At 36.7% G+C, this 22,689-nt stretch overlaps 1 protein-coding gene across 2 annotated transcripts in view; it reads left to right on the forward strand.

Annotated features, from left to right (window-relative positions):
• Positions 1-22,689, forward strand: part of Reln (reelin) — a 452,281-nt gene that overhangs the window by 124,053 nt on the left and 305,539 nt on the right. For both annotated transcript variants that reach the window (XM_077796721.1, XM_077796720.1), the window contains exon 3: positions 12,987-13,122. In XM_077796721.1, the coding sequence (XP_077652847.1) occupies positions 12,987-13,122 (136 nt within the window). The remainder of the gene's footprint in view (positions 1-12,986; positions 13,123-22,689) is intronic.

A 22,689-nucleotide genomic window follows, 5' to 3' on the forward strand; every position in this document is an offset into this window, starting at 1 on the left:
ACATATTTTGAGTGTGTGAAGAGGTTCTTAACATTAATCTTGGGTTCAAAAATAAGCTGAATAGAGAAGTTTCTGCAGGGGATTACTTTTGATTTCATATATGTATTAAATGTTAAGTAGAGGTTTGGCCAAGGAAGGAAACACACACATTTATACATATACATATATACACATACATTTATATATACACACATATGTGTATATGCACATTTTTTTTTTACAAATTATCAAAATATCCTCAGCTCAAGTGTTGTGAAAAACTGATTCTGGTTCAGATTTGACCCATGGACCCATATTTGCTAACCCCTGGTTTAGACAGATAGAACAACAGCAAAACAGATGTGCACATGCAATGAAATATAGTTTGATCTTGATGTCATATGCATTTTTAAGAACCATGATAAATGAGTCCAGAGATGTCAATAGGGGGCAGTATTTCATTTGAGGGAGATCTAATTCTCTAAGTGTTTTGCCATTGAAGGTTGTAAATCAGTGGAATGATGAAATCACATTTACATTTTAGAAAGATCACATGTTGTGAATTCCTTTGAGGAGGCAAATCTGAACTAAAAATGACCAATTAGGAGCTGGGGGGGGCAGTGGCAAAAAAAGGAATAATGAAATCCCGAAGTAAGGCACTCATTGGAAGGGCAGCAAAGAGGGGGTGTGGTTGTAAGACTCTTTAAGTAACAGCAGAAGGACTCCATGACTGATTACCCAGGTGGTAAGAGGGGTGAATAATGACTCCTACATGAGACAGCATGGCTTCAATTGAAATAATAATTATTATGCTAATTCACTGATATTTGTCCTGTAGCAGGAACTCATGTTAAAAGGATATCTGACACTTATTCCAGAATCCCACCATCTGGAGACATTTGACTCCTGGAAAGTCTCTTAGGCTGTCCAGGAAGGGTGTAGGGAACTATTGTTGCTGTCCATTTGTCCATTGATAAACAACATCTTTTCTGTGGCAGAATTCTTATTCAGAATAAGGTAAGGAACTCATTGCATAGGTCATGGAAATAATATTAAAAGTCATGTCCTGGGGGCTGGGGTTGTTGCTCAGTGGTAGAGCACTTGCCTAGTACATGCAAGCAGATCAAATATGGGTTTGATCCCCAGCACCAAATAAAAATAAATAAATAAAATAAAGGTATTGTGTCCAACTACAACTAAAAAATAAATATTAAAAAAAATTCATGTCTTGGCTGGGTGCAGTGGTACATGCCTATAATTCCAGCACCTTGGGAAGCTGAGGCAGGAGGATTACAATTTCAAGTCTCACCTCAGAAACTTAGCAAGACTCTGCCTGTCTAATAAGAAAGGCTGGGCTGGGGATGTAGCTCAGTGGCGAAGCATGCCTAGTTTCAATTCCTGGAACCGGGGGGCGGGGAGGGAGGATAGAAAGAAACAACAACAAAAAAGAAGCCATAGACTTTTAAAATATCAATTATTTCAATTACTTTTGAAACAAAAATTCCAAATATTTTTAAACTTTGAACTTGACCTCTATAAAAAACACATACTGTACATGATTGCCAAACCTTTTAATATAATTTTCTACACTGTGAGTGCCACTTTACCAAAATACAATTCCCACACTTCCTTCTTTTCTAGGTTGAAGGCGTGTAAACTAGTTTCTACCTATCAGACCCACCCTTGTGAGACTTGGATAGTGAAGTGTGCAGTGTGAGGTGGGAACCATTATGTGGACATCAGTATTCCTTTTTGTTTTGCTTTTGCTTGTGTGTATGTGTGTGTTTTGTTTATTTTTATAATACTAGGATTGAACCCAGGGATACTCTACCACTGAGCCATATTCCTACCGCTCTCCACCTTTTTATTTTTTGAGACAAGGTCTCTAAGTTGCTGAGGCTGACTTTAAATTTGCCATCCTCCTGCCTCAGCCTCCTGGAATGCTGGGATTATTATAGGCATTTGCCACAATGCCCCATGTGGGGAGATCAATTTTCCATTAAGTATAATCATGGAAGGTACTTATTTTGGGAAAATAGCTGAGGTAGAGGTTCTATTATTTCAGTTCAATACAGTTGGTGTCAAGGAGCAGGGAGTAGCAGCTATTCTGTTATTTTTATGCTGGACTAGTCCCAGAGTGTGGTGGATCGTTTCTTATTTTGTAGCATTCATGTTTACTTCTCTGGCCTTCCCAGAGAAGCTATGTAGTATCTGCAAAGATTTCTTTAGTTAGTTAGATTATATTCTATGCTTCACAACTGAGAATGTCAGTAGATATACCTAGGGCTTCAGTTATAGAATGTTGTATTTATATGAAATATCACGGGGATAATTAAGAAACTATCTAGAAAAAAGTTTATTAGAAGAATTATTTTATATATATATATATTTTTTTTAGTTGAAGAATTATTTTACATATATATATAGTTGTAGAGGTCTTTATTTTATTTTTTATGTGGTGCTGAGGATCAAATCCAGTGCTTCATGCACACCAGGCAAGCCATCTACCACTGAGCCCAGCCCAAGCCCCTAGAAGAATTATATTTTTAAAAGAGGTAAAGAAACACTGTCATCGACTGAGTCTTTCAGATGTGACAATGTGACAATGTGAGATGTGAAAATGGCAGTGTGATGGTCAAGATGTGGGAAAAAGGAGGGCTAACTGTGCCTTTAGGATGCTGGGCATTTGAAGATTGAAGACCTTGAGATTATTTGTTTTAAGGAAGATAAAGTATTTAATGAAAGAGTTTGGCCTGAAGCTGTGGCTGCATGGCAACGGTCACAGGTTATTCAGACCTGACCTTTCTGAGGACAGTTCTTTTAGGTCAGCCAATCTGGAGGTACAGTTAAGATAACTGGATCCTGTTTTTGCTTGGAGAGCCTTTTTGGAGTCAGACAAGGGTTACCATGCTTCTTGTTTGTTGCTTTGGCCTGTGCTTCATGCTCATTGTGGGTGATAAGCAGCTCATGTACTTATTTAAAGGGGAGTTTTATGGGAGTGTATTAAAAACAGAAAAAGACCAACATATATTTTTAATCCTGCAAATAAAATTCCAATCCCTAATGAATACTATCCTACTCACTTTACATGCAATTTAGCTTTTAGTCATCACAACTAGAATTCTTTCATTTCATTATTCCAGCAGTTCTGTTTTTTATATCTTGCTATTATCTGTAAAATGGGTAATGTAAATAATATTGATACTAAGACAGTTTAGGTAACTTGCTAATTTGGTGGTGATTGTACACTAAAATGTGACAGGGCTGGATTCCAAGTGACTAGTGCTCAATCCAGCGATCAGTGACATGGCTAACTTAACCAGTGAAAGCTTCTATAAAATGAGAGTAACAATAACACTCCATCAGGGTTTTTAATGAATAAATGAGTTAATTTTTGAAAAATACTAAAAAATTTGCCTGAATCATTAAATACTCAGTAAATATTAGTTATTATTTTGCCCAAGATCTTCTCTTTCCTTTTTTGAAAGTCATGTTAGGCAGAAGTCAGAACCAAAATGCTAAATAGTAATTTTAGTAATGTAATAAATTTCCAGATATTTTTAGATTAATCAAATGGGCATTTCTTTGGTAGTGAGGAAGTTGAGGAAGAGACAGGTTTGAGAAAACTGGAGGTGGCTTTTAGGTCCTAGAATTATTCCAAGAAGGCAAGAGTCTCTAGTTCTTTGTTTTGAAAAAAGCCTTTCGGGAACTCTTTTCAGTCTCCTACATGACTTGGGAGTGTATCTCTGAAGCCTCTTCCTCTTTCAATTCGTTGGTCTGTTTATATGTAAAATCCAGCTCTTACACTGGAAGTTGGGCTGTGAATCTAACACAAACAAGAGCAGGTCTCAGGAGCAGAATATAGTTCTTGACAGGTAACCAGCCTGGTGCAGATAGTTTGAAGAGAGTCTGGGGCAAGCAGTGTGTAATCATTATCTACCAGCAAGCAGCTGTTAGGGAGGGAAGGAGAGTGTGCAGGTTAGGAAAGAAGGCAGCAGAGATAAGCTTTAGATCAGAGAGTTTCAGCTAACAACAATGCAGACTTGACCTAACTCTTAGCTAAGGATGCTGCTCTGTGAAACTCAGTGGTCATGGAGACCTAAGTGAAACTGCATGGCCTTACCCTGTAAAAGAACAATTTTTGACTTCAAGATGTTCTTTCACATGTATATGTAACTCAGAGACATGTCGGTCAAAGGGACAAATGGTATCCAATAACTGCTGGGAAATCAAGGCATTTGGAGGGTGGAAGGGAGGGGAGAAGAGAAGGAGGAAGGGAGGGAGGGAGGGAGGGAGAGAAAGAGAGAGAGAGAGAATATGACAACATTTATACCTGTTCCTGTATCTGGAGGAAGAACTCTTCCTACTTTTCTCAGGTGATTTTCACTTCATCCCTAGATTTGGTCAGAATTTTGTTGAGACAGGGTGTGTCCCAGAACTGAGGTATAAGGGTATAAGGGTATGGAGGAAGCCAGTGGACCATGTAAGGTAGAAGATGAACCTGCGTTCCAATGCCATTCACTAGCTGTTTTTCTTGGCAAATAATTTAAATCCACCATGTCTTGGTTCCTTAATCTCTAAAAGGGAATGATAATAATGGCTAACACACATAGCACTATGGGCCATGTATATTTACAATTTAATGTTTACAGTCACCCTGTTGTTCTCATTCCCTTCCTTGTGAGGAAACTGAGGAACAGAGAAATTGAGTAACCTGCCCAAGATTTCCGCAGCTCCTTGGTAGTGGAGCAGGAATCTAAGCACAGAAGACTACCTCCCAGGTCAATGCTCTCAGCCCTTCCCCTCTCTGACTCTCCAGTAGAAGGAAGGCAGTAAAATGTGCCAGACATTGGGCACAGAGAAGTGGAAAGGGAAGCAGCAAAAACTCTCATCTATGTAACTCAGATGTGTGAGGAAAGAATCAGGTTGACTACAATAGGCACTCGTTATATAACTAACAAAAGGTGTAGAAACAGTGTAGATCCTCATATGTTTCTAAGAGGTTCATGAACATACAATTGTAGAATGATTTTTAGATAATTTTTGTTTGTTTGTTTTTGCTTTTTAGACTCATGTCTGAAACCAAATGCCTCCAATCCATTACTTTAGAAAATAAAGTGTGGGCAAGTGGGTGTGTGCATGTGCCACCATCACCCCGTAGCTTGGGAAATGTTCTTATCAACCATTTTCATCCAACTGCTCATAGTAAGGCTCAGGAAGGTGTTTTCAGGAAGTTCTGTGATTTCTTTTTGGCATATAAAATTATGTTTGGTTTTATTGCAATGTTTGAGTACATTGACCTAGCAAAGAAGGCAAGTAATGGACAATCCGAATTCTGTACAAAAATAGTTATTTATATTTGAGTTAACACATTAAAGAATCACAGCATGAAAAAATAAATATGTAAACAGATTAGAGAATAACAAAAAGGAGCCTGGCACAGTGTAGTATGCCTGTAATCCCAGCAGCTCAGGAGGCTGAGACAGGAGGATCGAGAGTTCAAAGCCAGCCTCAGCAACTTAGCAAGGCACTAAGCAACTCAGTGAGACCCTGTCTCTAAATAAAATACAAAATAGGGCTGGGGATGTGGTTCCTTGGTCAAGTGCCTCTGAGTTCAATTCCTAGTACAAAAAAAAAAAAAAAGAATAACAAAAAGGAAGTCTGTAATTCATTTTCTCTTTTTTATTTATAATATAGTACTAACTTTGCAAATTTGATTTTCAGCAGTCTGTTTATATTAACATATGAAAGACTTTAGATATCTAGAAAAATAGACATCTAAGAAAAAGCAAAGGATCAAAATGAAAGAAAGTAGAAGACATCTAAAATCTTTGTACCATTCTTATTTATACTTATATAGAAATAAGTCAATAATTACTAGGCGTCCTGACACAATGTTCTACCAAGATTTCTTCCGGTGTTTGAAATAATAAAATAACATTTCTTTTAAGACTTCATTATTTTAATATATGGAAGTTACATTTTTCATGTGACAAAATCTGTAGATTTAATATACTTGCTCTGTGTAGTGATAGTCCATCTGCTAATGTCTTAGTTTTTGAAATCCATGAAAAATAAACCAGGACATGTTTCTGTCCACTTTAATAGTAACTACCACAAATTACAAACTAAAGAGATTTGAATCATCCACATCTACACAATATAGAATAAACCTAATATCAATATGTCAGTTTCTTACTACATGGGTTATTTTGGGTGATAAAATCTTCACTGTGTTTCTTGGACATAGAGAACTACATTTTTTTTTGAGAATGTGTATATTTTATTTTAGAGATGGGGAAATCACAGAACTTCTAGTGACAGTTCTGAAGACCCAAGCCATGCCCATTAAAAGCATAGAGAAGTATTCCTGTGGGAAAATGGGTTCATGCAAGGTTTAGTCACAAACTTAAAATAACTGAAGACTTGTCAAGGAAAATGACATCCCGGAAGGCACAGAAATGTGTGTCACTGTCTTAAAAGGGATCATGGAGGCAATGGTAGAATAATTGAAGACATTGTGAGACTAATCTTACACAAGTGTAATGTGGATAAAGGAAACCCTGCTATCGATTTCTGTCCTTCCACCACAACTCTGATTAAGAAGACAAATAGTGGATATTTGTAAACTAGTGAATTTAAAATCTCTATATTTCATTAAAATAATAGTTGTCTTAAAGAATTAGATTGGTTGTTGCTAGTGAACAGTCCATGTTCTCAAATGTGTACACACAATATTCAAAAGTAAAATGTTTTGTAACACAGATGCTTTAACATCTTGCTAAAATCAACAGCTATCAAGGTGTAGAACTTAAGAGTTTGAAGAAAAGTCTACACCATTTGCCAACAGTTAGATCAGGAGAGCCACAAGTGATTTTAATTTTTTTATTTTTTTTTACTTTCAGAGCCCAGTTCTCTTAGAAAAGTATAGCATCTTTCTTTGGGGAAGAAACTCCATGTGGAAATTTCTTGTTTGACAGTTTATATGTAACCAGAACAATGAACATAAAGATCTTTTATTATAACTTCATAGCATATGTATACATTTTATTTGTACCTACCTCCTTTAAAAAACATAGTATAATTAAGTTCTTTTAATATAGCTCTTATTTCACTTTTTCAAGTAGTTTTAAAAACACAACGTGTATCTTATTATCTGGCATGCAGCAGGGAAAGCACTAATGTAAATTAAAATTCGTGATCATATTTGAAATGCAGTTATCTCAAGAATGGGATTCCAACTCACATTTATTAATTAGATGGTACATATCTTTCGTGACACAGAAGGCATTCAGATCATCATCATGGTGGATGCAATAAATTATGTTTTGTAGAATGAGAGAATTCAACTCTGACTGCTCTCATTCTCCTAGTTCTCATTTTCTAAGGGCATCCCTGCTCATGGTGTCTGCCTTTGTGCAATGTCCTCCTGTTCTTGTTCTGTTCATTTAAACTGCTCTCAGAGAGCTATGAAGCTTAGTGACCATGGACCAGGGCTTCAGAGTTGTCAGAATAAAACTTGAGTGGGGACACCCTGACAAAGGTCATACAGCAATGTGTGCAGAGCTGAGGGGACAGTATTTTGACTATCTCCTGCTGCTTCATGTCAATCAAAGCAAATATGGAAATTGTAGCTTCTCCTTCAGTCCATTCTTACACTTCAACAAAGCTCTTTCTGACTGTGTAGCAGGGGAATTGGTTGGAACCCAGGCTACATTGTCCACTTGCTATAGGACCTCGAGCAAATTCTTTTATTTCTACTTTCCCTGCTGCAGTCTGGCTGGGCACAATTCAGGAGCCACTTGTCAAAAGAAACGAACTTTATTTTTAGAACCACAAATGCCAAACAAAACAGCTCCTCAGGAAAAACCTTCAGAGCCCAACTGCCACCACCAGCTTCCCACAAGCCTCTCAACCTTCCCCACTCCTCCTGCTCTTGAGGCCGATTGGCTGGGTCACGTGGGCGGAGCCAAAAACGTCCCCCAGTGAGCAGCTCCATGGTCTGAAAGGGCGGGGGAAACAGCCCAATGAGCATCACCGCAGAGGAGCCAATCAGTTGGCAGCTAGAAGTTGCTGGGGCCGCTATGAGCCAATCATCAGCTGGCAGCTGGAAGTTTGCTGGCAGCTGGAAGTTTGCTGGGGCCCCTTCAGCTGTGGCTCTCAACATTTCCCACTGCCCGCGTCCAGTAAAATGGGGAACTTGACAACTTCTACCTCACAAATAAGTAAGTGTTCATGAATACCTAGAACAGTACCCAATCATAGTAAGTATTCAATAAGCATAAGTTGCCATTATAATGAATTACTTTTTTACTTTTGATTTGCATCTGGCCCAGTTAGCACATACTTATTTTCTAATGGTTTATTTAGAATGTACAGCTCATGTCACTTCAGGGCAGGGAGTACCTCCAGATTTCTTGTACATATCTCCATAGAGCTTAACACAATGTTTAATACAAAATAGGGATTCTGTAAATTATGTTTTTTTTCCCCAATGTGGGTTGATATTTAGACAAATAGAATTTTACAACTATGGCTGACTTTTAGATGTTGTCAGAGAAAATGCCAGTTATGATGTATTAGCAGTATACTTTGCCAGTGCTCTAGGTTAAAAAGGCAAAGACCACTGCACACTTATAATTTTTAAGCTACATAAGGTAAGGCTCTGTTGGATACTTTCAAACTGTATATTGTATTGTGGTGATATGAACAGTGTGATTCTAAGCCCTGAATTTTAAACAATCTTCTACTAAGGCATTTTTTAATGCAAATTCTTAGCTGCTAATTAGAATTGCTGGGTGAACAATATCCAAGCTATATTCCAAACCAGTTAGCTCAAAATCTGGATGCCAGTATAAACACTGGGTGCCAGTGTTTATTAAATCTCTTCCAGTGATGCCTCCATATAGGAAAGTTGGAGAACTACTGTGCTAGACTGTCAGACTGTAAAAATGTTACTCTATGGGATATTCACCTGGAGTGGGACAAAAAGTAGCCACCTTATAAAAATCCTGTCAAATAGTATGTGGCCTAGACATTGACTCACCTTCTAAGAAGGGTTATGAGGAATGTGGAGATCTGAACTCTTATTTTGTTCAATTCATTTCCCTTCCCACAATACTGTGGCTTGGACTTTTTCTTTTTTCTTTTTTTTTTTTTTTGGCCAGGCTGACTCCTGCAGATGTGTCATTTTCCACACACTGGGTCCCTGCCTTCTGCCTGCTCAGAGGGGGGTGGCAGTGCTTGAGTCATGGCTATGAGTCTGCTTTGAGACTCTGTGATTCCCTGGGAGTCACTTTTCCTCCTTGCCCTGTGGTTTCTTCAGCTTGATGAATTTTGTCTCAGATGCAGCTTTAAAGAAGAAAACTTTGAATGAGAAAAAAAAAAACATATTTTGTACATGTCAGATATAGACTTGTTTTTCTGTTTCTTGGGCCACTTATGTCCTATTCTGAATGACTTTCTAGTATAAAAAATTCTACTTCACAAGTTAAGGTGATAGATATATATTTTTTTTCTGAAGTTCTTATTTTTTTAAATTATTCATATATTTAGTAAAAAAACAAAGTTAATTAAATTGCTTATAACATGTAGGAAGGGCAACTATTCAAACACAGGGCAGGGACAATGAGTGAGGATGGAAGTCTTTGAGGGCATAGCTGTGTCTGATGTATCTTTCTGTCATTAGGCCTAGCACAGTAAGTGACTTCTCTCAGTGTTTGATGTTAAGCAGAAGTTAGATGGATCCTTGCCTTGACAAGCACATAGCAGTTAATTGAGCAGGGATGAGTGGGAGGAAAGAAAAGGTGGGGGGCTTCTATGACTAAAGGGGAGCACATGCTCACAGGGGTGGGTGAGGGGGGCTCTACCACCAGTGCTAGAGAAGGGCTGTGGAGCCAGGCATAAAGGATGAGAAGGGAGAGCAGGGAGGGGTGGATCCTGCTGAACTTTGTAACTGATGCTGAAGAGTTTTTAATCTCTCTGGAAACTGATGGGGAGCCATTTAAGGAGATTTAGCTGGGGATTGACATGATCATCCTTTCAGAGAAGTCACTTTGGTAGAATACAGGAGTGGAGGGAACAGAGAAACGTATAAGGAGCCATCATGAAATTCAGTGCGTAGAGCACACTGTGCCCCTCTGACTTACTTCATCTTGTATAGAATGTGCCTAGCTCTGAGTTACTGCATATTATAAAGCAGTAGTTTGACATGAGCTACTCCATGTGGATGGAGAATGCCTTTATATTTTGTAAAAATAGACCATAAGGCACAAAGTGATGAAAAAATTATCATGCTGATAAAAAATGATCACTTGCTAACTTATCAAATTAAGTCAGAAGCACCTGGATGCATGGGTGTATCACACTCATTTCACAAAAAATCAGGCCCATGAGCTTATCAATCTCTGCAGATGCAGCCCCCTCACCTGAAACACAAAAAAGGAAATGAATTACAATAGATGGGGTAGAGAGAGAAGATGGGAGGGGAGGGGAGGGGGGATAGTAGGGGATAGGAAAAGTAGCAGAATACAACAATTACTAATTGGGCATTATGTAAAATTGTGGATGTGTAACCGACGTGATTCTGCAATCTGCATTTGGGGTAAAATTGGGAGTTCATAACCCACTTCAATCTAATGTATGAAATATGATATGTCATGAGCTTTGTAATGTTGTGAACAAGCAATAAAAAAAAAAATAAAAAAAAAAAGGAAGGGTACCTACAATGGTGGTATAGTGGCACACGCCAGCCTACCATCAGACCATCTCGTGAATGGGTCATGAGGTCAACAGGCTAAGAACTCCCTACTCTGTCCCTAGGGCTTTAACTCAGCCGATCTCCCTGCTTGATGTGGCCCAATTCAAAACTGCCTTCCTTCCTTCTGGACCCTGGCATAGAATAAGTTACAACTCCAACAGCTCTGTGTTCTGAACAGGCTCTTTAGCTAGTTCATAATTTTATCTAACCACCTGCAGTGACTCTGCATTTGTATTTGCTCTCTGCCTTTGTTCCCGATAGGCCACTTGAAACTTTCTGGCTGCCTTAATCCTTCCTAAATATCTTTAGTGGTGAAGAAATGTTTGAGAAGATTCGTTTTTATTTTAGATTCATTGTCTTCAATTAGAGTCAAGTAAAATTAAATAACTTTCTATAGCCTATATATCATTGTGTAATATATGATATGTAACTTGAATTTATAGATATTGGTAGTTAAGATTGAAATGAAATAAAATAATCTGTGATTCCTTTAGTCACAATACCAAGTGAAACATGAGTATGTTCAGTGAATTAGAGCTAAAAAAAATGATACGACATGTGAATTTATTTTTATGCAGTAAATTCATTGTGGAAAGATATATGTGTCTGGTCCATGTTAGTGGATAACTCTCTCACAATACCAAGGGGGAAATGATGATATCCAGAACCATTTGGGGGGGGGGAAGTTAAGCAATAACCTTGTGCTGCACAACAAAATAAAACTTAGAGACATTAAAGATGTAAATGTAAAAATGAATTAATAGAAATGTAAGAGAATATGTTTTTAAATCTTAGGGAATAGGAAGGCCTTTTAAATCATGAGACCAATGGCCAGAGATACAAGTAAATTAAGTAATATATTGACTGTGCATATTTTGCTAGATGCTAGGGGAATGTAGATGAGGAGACTTGATTTGTTCATTTAGAGGTCTTCAGAAGTGTTGAAAGGTAAGAAAACAGTACATTCAGATACCTTGGGCTAAGAGCTATTTTGGAATTAAGTCATGGTTCAGTATGGCAAAATGGCCTGGGAGATGGAGAGGAGAGACTTGTCAAAGGAGAAAATGAGCTAAATCTTGATATAGGATCAGTCAGGGGATTGTGGACAGGTGGGAAGAGAGCATTTTCGATAGAGAATACAGCTTGTGCCTATGTGGAGAAAGGACTCTTTTGGTATTTGGGGTGTGTAAAATACAAGGGGATGAACAGGAAGTGCTGAAGCTGAGGTTTAAAAAAAACCTGAGAGAAGACATCTTGATTTTTATCCTGTGGATCAGCACTATCCAGTAGAAATTTCTGTGATACTGGAAATGTTCTGTTCTCTACTGTCCAATATGGCAGCCACCAGCCACATATGGCTGGCTACTGAGCATTTAAAATGTGAGTTCCTAGGGCTTCAGCTCAGCTTCAGTGCAACTGAATAACTGAATTTTAAATTTTATCTAATTTTAATTAATTTACATTTAATTAATTTACCATTTTAGCTAGTGTCTACTATTTTGGATAGTGCTGCTATATACAATGTGGGTTTATTGATTTTTTTTGGTAGAGAAATATGATGAATAGCATCATATTTTAGAAAGATTACTCTGACCTGCTCACAGCTAGGTTAAGGTGTTCTCATGCTGAGCATAAGCAAGTTCATAAAACATGAACATCAGACAAGGTTACTCTAAGATTTACCTTTCTGGTATGAAGATACTCAGTAACAAAGTTACTTCTACTTTGTGATGACCCAGATCCAGAAGATGAACCATCTTTTCCTGAAACTTCAACGGGACTGGGGAGTGTCCCAGAATACAGGACTTTCAGTACTAAAATTGCAAAGCTCCTGGGCAAACCTGATCTCCCCACTCTCTGAAGTAACCCAATACAAGCTCAAATATTTTAATAAGCTCCTCCTAGCATCCTCATACTGAGAAGCTTCCAAGTTCCCCATGGTAGTTGTCTTTTTGTTACATTCTGAGAAACCCAAATGTATTCAATGGCAGATGGGTCCTGGTGGATTTTACTGATGGGCAAAGATCAATCAACAAAATCAAGGTAAATGCTATAGTAGGTAATTTCTTAATACTGTTTTAAATGCTTAATTTTCCTCTAGCAATGAAAAAAGTTACATAACTTATATGAAGTCCAAGGTGCATAATAAATCTTAATATTAAAATGTCAAGAATTATTTTTGTACCATGATAGGAAGGAATTTGTTTTGTTCTCTTTATAACAGTGACCCTTCCTTTCTGTCTTTCAGGGATCATGTCTGACCACCAGTTTGGTAACCAGTTTATGTGCAGTGTGGTGGCCTCTCATGTGAGTCACCTGCCCACAACCAACCTCAGCTTCGTCTGGATTGCCCCACCCGCTGGTACTGGCTGTGTCAATTTCATGTAAGTACCCAGAGTGTCAGAGATGGCTACGGAAGGCAAATGCAACCTTTCATGAGTTACATGGGGGGTAACTTTTGTAAAGTATTATTTTGATAGGTTAGACTTAATTAAAACCATTAATTTTGGTGTCAAAAGAGGTCAAAAAATTTTTATAAAGTAGCTTTAGCAATTTATTTTTATGTATTCATTTATAACTTCCAGATCTCTAAATTGGATTTTAACTGAAAAAATAAACAATGTGATAAAAGTGAAATCGCATTGGGAGATGAAGAATGGGGAGAGGTTATTGAAAGGGTACAAAGTTTCAGTAAAGATGAATGTTTTACAGATCTATCATACAGCATGTTGACTATGAAATGGATTTCAAAATTGCTAAGACAGAAGATTTTTTTCTACTTTTTTCTAGTATTCTTTTTATTATTATAAATATTAACTCATATTAATGGTACAGATTAATGTGTTTCCTATGACAAGTCTATACATGGATATGTTGTTTTACTCATATTTATCTCCCTGTAAGAGATTATTAGATTTCAAGAGTTCTCATCACGAAAAAATGATAAGTATGTAAAGTGATGTATGTTAATTAACATAATTTCATCATTCCACAGTGTAAACACATATCAAAAGATCACCTTGTACCCTACAAGTAAATGCCATTATTTGTGAGTTAAAAAAAGATTAAAGTAATTGAAGAAGTCAGGACAACAATAAAATGAATGTTCAGAAAATGAGGTGAAAGCAGGTACAAGCAATGCTTTGAGACTTCACATACTGGAAAATGATTACAAATTTCCTTTGAGCTTTTCTGGCTGTTAGTGCCCAGAGGGAAATGTGATTGATTAGGTGATTCATGGTGGCCAGAAGTCAGGTATTGTATAGAAACCTAACTCTCATGAGTTTTCATTAGGAAGAAACTGGGGGAGTTAGTGAACACAGCTCTTAGCTGCATCCTTATATAACCAGCACATCAAGATTCAGAGACTACAACTTGCTACATCTCTCCATATAATGCCCAACCCTGACCCCTGAGCCACCACTCCCACCCTTCTTAGTTAGCTGATTTTCCCCCATAGCATATTTTACTTTTACCACATGTTATCTTGCATTTATATAATTATGTGCATTGTCCCTTATCTGTCTCTTCCCACTAAAATGCAAGTTCCCTGAAGGCAAAATTTGGGGTTTTTTTCCCACTGATTTTCCAGAGCTGTCTGCAACAATCTCTAGGGCACAGTAAACACTCCTTAAATATTGGTTGAAGTATGACCAAGGTAATACAGACAAGACAATTCAGAAACAGTTATTCTGTGGTCAGTGAAGCAAAGGAGCACTAGAAGTTTCTTGAATGGTTTTCTCTTCCAATCTCCTGTGCATACAGCAAAGTCCCACATAATCTGTATACTCACAGAACACTACTACCTTTCTCCCACCATGGCAACATATAGTTCAGTGTTAGGAGATCCTATGGCTCCCACACCACTGACTATATAGTCTGTTTGCTTAGTTTCTGGGTGAGGTAGGCTGCTAACATCAAATTCATCCTATATCGACAATGGGCATTTAATCCAATCATTTTCTTCCATAGAAAGTTTTTTGTACCTGAATCTTTTCCTTCTAGTACCTCCTGCTAAGATAATTGCAGAAACTTCCTTTACTGGCCCTCACACTTCCAGCCTGCCTCTCCCCCAGTCCATCCTGCACATTGATATCCACCTAATCTTCCTAAGACCAAACCTTGATCATTCAAAATTTAGATAAGCATGAAATTCTCTACTGAAGGCATGGATTTGGAGTCTCTTCCCCATCCTGCTGTTTCATTATCTTCTATCTCTTATAGCCTGTACCTCCTGATAGAGCACAAACTGGCAAGACTTGCCACAATGTCCTGAAAATCCCATGGCTTTCTCTCTTCATGCTTTTCTCTTGCCCCTGAATGCCGTTTTTTTTTCTCAACTCCGATTGTTTAAAATTCTACGTTTTTTTCAAGGCTTGTTTAAAAACTTGCCAAGATGCCAACAACAAAAGTGATATGTACTGACATGTTGTGCTCGTAACTTTATTAGAGTGCACATTATACTTTATCATTTAGTGATTTGAGTTAATTTTTTTGCCTTTTCTCTTAGATTAGGTTGGACAGAGACAAATTTTTATTTCTTTTTGATTCCTCCATGTTTGGTACAGTGTTTCATATATAGATATCCAGGAAAATTTCCCTTGAATTGTATGATATTCTATTGTTGTCATTTCCTTTAGCTTGTGATCGCTGATGCTCTTACCATGTTTTCATGTGTGTTGGCACTTGGAAGGGTAAATTCTTGTGTGTGTGTGTGTGTGTGTGTGTGTGTGTGTGTGTGTGTGTGCATGCAGTACTATGGTGCTCTATCACCGAGACACATCCCCAGCCATTTTTATTTTGAGACAGAATCTCCCTAAATTACCCAGGATGTCCTCAAATTTGTGATCCCCTTTTCTCAGCCTCTCACACCACAGGTATTATAGGTAGGGGCCACCAAGTTCAGCAAATTCTTGTCATATATAATTTCTTTAATTTAAAATAAGAATTGCATTTTAAAAAGATAAAACACAAAGTAAATCTATATCAGCAATATAGAACTGCCTACTTCCAAACAAATTTAGGTTTTTAATTGACTCTACTTAAAAATTATATTCTATGACTTATAATCCCTTTGATACTGAAATTCTATTTCCTTCTGAGAATTTTAAGTCTTAATTTTAATTTCTTTGCAGGAGGCCAGGAAAATATCATTTGGTTATAAGTAATTTTTACTGACTGGAAAGACATTTACACACCCTTACCTATATATTCCAGTCAAATTTTGAGGATACAATTTATAATTTTAGCATTCTCCATAAATGGTTAATATCCTTATTGTCAGCCATGATGATGTTGAACGTTACATAGAGTAGCTGCTTATTATGTGGGCAAAATGCTTGTTTTTGACTAGAGCTACATACAAAGGTGAGAATTCGTAATTAGTGTCCAGCAATACTTGAAGGGGATTACTAATATTCAACACTAATTTTACATAGTAAACAAAAACAAAGTAATACAAAAGCCTCTGAGGCATTGGGAGGTAAATATATTGTATACTATAAATATCTTTTCTGATTAACATGAAATTCAAGTCAAAATTTTAGTTTTTAAAGGTAGGAAGAATTCTTTTTAAAATTTGTGTGTATTAACTATACAGAATATTGGGTTTCATTGTGGCATATTTGTAGACGTATATAACCTGTTTTGATAATTTTCTCTACTCTATTACCCTTTCTTAATCTCTCATCCCCTATTCCCCCGGTCCCCTTCCTCTTCCCAGTCTCCCTTCTATTTTCATGTTATCTTTCTTTTACCCTCTATTTCACATATGAGAGAAAAGAGGTGATGCTTATTTTTCTGAATCTGACTTATTTCACTTCATGTGGTGATCTCCAATTCCATTCACTCTCCTGAAAATGACATGATTTTATTGTTCTTTATAGCTGAGTAATACTCCATCATGTATATGTGCCACAATTTCTTTATCCATTCATTTGTTGACAGGCACTTAAGCTGATTCCATACCTTGGCTATTGTGAATTTTGCTGTGATAAACCTGGGTGTACAGGTATCTCTATAATATGCTGATTTTATTTTTTTAAGATATATACTGAGGAATGGTATAGCTGGATCACAAGGTAGTTCTATTTTTAGTTCTTTTAGGCACTTTCATACTGATTTCCATAGTGGCTGTATTAATTTGCATTCCCATCCATAGTGTATAAGAATTCCTTTCCCCAGTTTGACAGAATTTATTATTATTTGTATTCTTGATTTCTGGGGTGAGAGGTGATCTGAATGTAGTTGCTTTTAATTTGTATCTCCTTAATGACTAAAGATTTTGAGCTTTTTTTCATAATTATTGGCCATTTGTACTTCTTCTTTGGAGAAGTATTTGTTCAATTAATTTTTCCATTTGTTGATTAGGTTTTGTTTTTTTGTTTTAAGGTTTCTGAGTTCTTTATATATTCTGGATATTAATCCTTTGTCAGAAGGGTAGCTGGTAAAGAATTTCTTTCATTTTGTAGGCAGTCTATTCACTCTGATAATTTTTTCTTTTGTTTGTAATTTAATGTAATTAAATTACATTAATTGATTAATTGTTGATTCTTGCTATTGTTTCCTGAGCTATGGGAGTCCTATTGTCTTGTCCAGAGCCCAGTTGTGGAATGGGTTATAGACAGGCCAAATAACAGAAACAGCATGGGAGACATATGTTTTATTGGGGAAAGCTTACAAGAGACTGCTCCAAGAAGAGTTTCAGAGGTGACAGGGTGATGGGTAGCACTTTAATCCTTCAAGGTGCTTTACCAAGTGACACCTCCTCTCTGTCATGGTCTTTTGTCCAGAGGCAACCAGCTAGATGAGTGAATGTATCCTTTCCACAGTGCCCTCGGTTCTGTTTCCTCTCAGAGGGGTTTTATATGTTAGGCTGAAGAAGCAATGACATCATCAGGTTCAGCTTTCTTAGTTAGCTTGGATTACCAACATCCCAAGAGCAACAGTTCTCATGTACATGCAAGAAGGAAGCTTTCTACAGATAACACTAACTTGCCCTAGCTCCCAATGTACCGAAGAGAAAGCCAGTGTCCTTCAAGATAATATGTATCTGAACTTTGCAGCCAGGCTTGCTCTCATTGTTCCCTTATCTTGACTAGGTATTTTGGGAACAGAAATGGGGCATTCAGGGACCTGGTGTTTTACTGTCCCCCTGTACTTTAGGGAAAATATACCTGTCTCAGGAAGTCATTGCTCGTTCCTACATCTTGAAGTATTTCCACTATGTTTTCTTCTAGCAGTTTAAAAATTTTAGGTATTATACTTAGGCCTTTCATCCCTGGGAATGTAGCTTACTGGTAGAGTGATTGCCTAGCATTTGGGAGGCCCTGGTTCAATTCTGAGTACCACACACACACAAAATTATATTGAGGTCTTTGATCCATTTTGAATTGATTTTTGTACAGGATGAAAGATAGGGATCTATTTCAATTTTTAAAATTTTATTCAAATTGACATAATATTTGTATTTATAGGGTAGAGTTATAATTTGATAACGTGTACAATGTACATAGATCAAATCAGAGTACTTTGCATTTCTGTCCTCAAATAATATTAGTTTTTATTTTTGCTTATTATTATATTCTTCTAGTTGAAGTTTTATCTTCCAAGTATGCATCCTTATACACTAAAGATTTGTTTTTTTAAAATAAATATTTTTAAGTCTTTAAATTCATAGGTTTTCCTCCACATTTTTCTCTTTGCAATTTATTTGTTGAAAAAAGTAGATCATTTATCCTATAGTTTCCTAGAATCAGAATTTTGTTGTTTGCAACTTTACAATGTAGTTTGTTCTCTTGCATTATCACCTGCCCTCTGTAATTCCTGCAGATGGGTAGTTGAATCTAGAACCTCTATCAGATTTAGGTTTGATTTGGGGGAAGGAAGAGTCCCATTTATGTGTTTTGTAAATATTATTATTTCTATGTATTGAGAACCTTCACATTCTCTTCTAGTTATTAGAATTATTTCTTAGAAATCAAACTTCAGCCATGCTTATGTGCATTTTTGAAAAATTCTCTATCACTTTTGTGTTGTGTGTGTGCGCCAGGAATTGAACCCAGGGGCACTCAACCACTGAGCTATATCCCTTTCTGTGTTTTTAATTTGGGGACAGGGTCTTACTGAGTTGTGTAGGGCCTTGCTAAATTGCTGAGGCTGGCTTTGAACTTGTAATACTCCTGTCTCAACCTCTGGGATTACAGGTGCTAGGATTATAGGTATGCAGTATTGTGCCTAGCTCTCTATGACTTTCTTATATTGTTAATTAAGTCATATTATTATTCAATTTTTCCCATGCTTGCTTTCTTTTTCTAGTTGGGCTTTAAATCCCCAAGGTCAGAGGCTATTAATAGTATTTTTATATACCTAGTATTTCCTAAATACTGAACTTTGTGTAATAGAAGTTTCTTAATAAGTAGTTATTAATAGCTAAATATATTTCATTGATTCTAAATACAGATAAGTGTTTCAATATCTATGAAGTAGATTTCATTTGATGGCACCCTACAATTATAATAGATAATTACTTTATTACATAGTGTCTTATAATTGTTGGTGTATTATATTTGAAGAAATTCAGCAATTAACATTTATCATTTACCATGCACAAGCTCTTTCTTTTTCTTTCCTCTAATTTTTAAATTTGTTCTAACTAGTTATACATGACAGTAGAATGCATTTTGACACATCATACATAAATGGAGCACAACTTCTCATTCTTCTAGTTGTACACATGTAGAATCATACTGGTCGTGTAATCATATATACACATGGGTAATAACATCCAATTCATTCTACTATCCTTCTAATCCCCATATCCCCTCCCCTCCCTTCTCTCCCTTCTAACCCAAAGTACCTCTATTATTCCCTAGTGCCCCATCCCCTTATTGTGAATTAGCATCTGCATATCAGAGAAAACATTCGACCTTTGTTTTTTGGGGATTGGCTTATTTTGTTTAGCGTGATATTCTCCAGCTTGGCACACATGGTCTTTCTAAGACTGACAATAGAATTGACAATACACCCAATTATGTGATCCCAGAACAGCCAAATGTATGATTGACTCTGATTTTAAACTCTAGTACCTATTTTAAATCCTTGTTTTTAGAGGACTGGGTTGTGGTTCAGTGGTAGAGTGCTAACCTAGCAGGTGTGAGGCCCTGAGTTTGATCCTCATCACCACATAAAGATAAATAAATAAAGGTGTTATGTCCATCTACAACATATATATATATATATATATATATATATATATATATATATATATATATTTAAATCCTTTTTTTTAGAAAAAAAGATTCCAAATATCCAGGAATTATAGACTATTTGAACTGAAAATTAATACAATTATATAATGTGTTGTGTTCCTTACCCAGTGAAGAACAGTGGCATTCTGTCTGAATATAGACCTTGTTTTTTTTAGTAAGTCACTCAGCCACTTACTCATTTAGGCCGTCTGCTTACTGCCTTTCTTGTTAAAAATAATCAAGTGAGAGGAGAGGAAGCTCTCAGGATCAGGTGTGGGATATAGTTTCACAGATGGAGAAAATGAACCCAAATTATTTTACTGTTACTTGTATGGCACCTGTTGATAAATTACCACTTATATTTTAAGTGGTAATTTCACCCAGAAATTGTGCAGCATTCAGATCTTATAGCAATAGAGTTTTTCTAGATTTTCATATTTGATTATTGGTTTTTTTTTTTACTGACTAATAAGCCTCAAGTTTAGAGGAGATGGAGGAAGTAGAGGAGGGGGGAGAGATGGGCAGAGGTAGGGAAGGGGAAGGAAGGAGGCAAAGTAGAGGAAGACAGGGATAGAAGGGAAGGAAGAAAGGAAATCTCTAAGTCATTTAACCCCTAAAAGTTGGTGAGAAACTATTGAGGAAAGAGGGGGGGTGTTTAAAACAATCACAACATTAATCATATTTTTGAAATTTTACTATGTGCCTGCCATTGTTCTAAGCAGTTTTCATCATTTAATCCGTTGATACTCATTTTCTCTAAAATAGGTACTATTATTATCTCAATTCACAGATGAGAAAATTGAAGTACAGAGATGTTAAATAACTTCTCTTAGGTAATTTACCTAAAGAGGAACACAGCTTGGATTCAGAAAAGGCAATCTGTTTTCAAAGCAAGTGATTTTACTACTTCACTTTCCTTTGAAATAATCACTGTCCATCTTACTATGGTAAAATATGGTACTGATACCATTTAAATTATATAGTTTGCAGTGTGGTGTCAGAATCTCTTTTTAAAGTGGCCATCATGTGTTTACTATCTTTATTTTGAAATATGTATCAGTAGGAGACACAGAAATTTTGTCTCATTCATTCAACTATCCAGCGGCACCAAGACTGAAAACAGAATCAATCAAGTAATGTTCTATTTAAGGTCCCGAGCATTGACAAGAATGAATTCAGATTAGCAAAGAGGAACACAGGACCATATTTGAACATTTACTACTATAACGGAAGTAACTCCTGGAGGGATGGTTTTCTTAAAAATATATTAAATAAGAGGACAAAAGCACTGGAAAAACTGAAGACACTAGCAGTTTCTGAACACCTGACAGGCCTGAAATAATACAAATGCAGAGATTTGAAGTGCTGCCTTGAGCATCTCTCAGATGCCTTTAATTTTTGATGAGAGCCATTCCAGCCTGTCTGGGGAGTTCTTCAGGAAAGATAATGTAGTTGCCCATTTATTTTCATCCATCAGATGAAAACATCACAAATGTATTTGCCTTGTTACTTAAACATTTGGAATAAGAGCAGGGACTCCCCCATGGTCGGGTCTATTGGGAGTGCATTCATACCTATATATAGATAAGGGTACCAACAACTGATACAAATTCTATTTTACTTTCAAGATCGTACATAGATTGATGCAAAAATAAATTACTTTTCAGGTAAGTCTTAAATTATTACATCCATACCGTGAGATAAAACCAGATATATTGTTTTCCGAAGGAGGAATTTTATCTGTCTTTTAAATCACAGTTCTGCTATTTCTTTTTCTGATGGTCTAGTTTTCCTTTTTAAAAGGCATTTTCTAACTCATAACAAATATTTTAAGACTGCTCAAAAATGTTCCTCCGAGTGCCAGGATTAAAAAATATATAATCTATCCTTAAAGGTAAATGGCTAAGAGCCTAACGGATAGTTCTCACTCCCCACAGGGTCTGGTCTTCATCAACTTTCTGCAGCCAGTTAGGTGTGGGCAAGCAGACAGTCTAGGTTGAGGGACTAATATGTGTTCTTATGTATCCACACCTTGACAAATGAGGTCAGGATGCTTCCTGGGGATTTAATGTTTAATTTTGTTGGGGAGTGTGGTTGAGATTAATTATGTCCATCAATCTCCAAGAAGTTTTGAAGGAATTGGTTTTGTCATATGGATGATACAACATACTTTAATAATTTAACAGATATTCAAAAGGCAAGAGTACTCCCTTCATTTTTCTCTTTCCTTTCTCCCTTCCTGCATCTCCTCCTCCTTCCTCCAAGAAGTTGCTGTGTAAACAGTCCTGATTCTATTAGGGAAATCTTCCAGAGTCTCCACTAAGAAACTTTTGTTTGCATTAAAATCACAAGACCATCAGAGCAGTGGGTGCTTTACAGTGGGACTTCCAGTAATGAAATATTTTTAACCAGGATCCAAAGATGGTTGTGTTTCTAGGAAATTTTATCTCCGAGAAACAGTTATGTTAGCAAATTTGTTTGTTTTTAAAAAACTCTGATTTTTATCTTTTTAGACAAAAATATTACTTTATCCTAATATTACATCTAGGAAAAAAGAGGTCTATGGCAAACCAGCTGCTTCCCTCTTCTTTTCCTTTCATGCAATCGTGTGAGAATGTTTAGAGAGCACTCAAGTAAATGGACCGAGGTTTGGAACCCACAAGAAGCTCCTTATTACAAGGTCTTATGGTTTATTTAAGTGGA

This window comes from Urocitellus parryii, chromosome 3, assembly GCF_045843805.1.
Source record: "Urocitellus parryii isolate mUroPar1 chromosome 3, mUroPar1.hap1, whole genome shotgun sequence".
Classification (NCBI taxonomy): domain Eukaryota; kingdom Metazoa; phylum Chordata; class Mammalia; order Rodentia; family Sciuridae; genus Urocitellus; species Urocitellus parryii.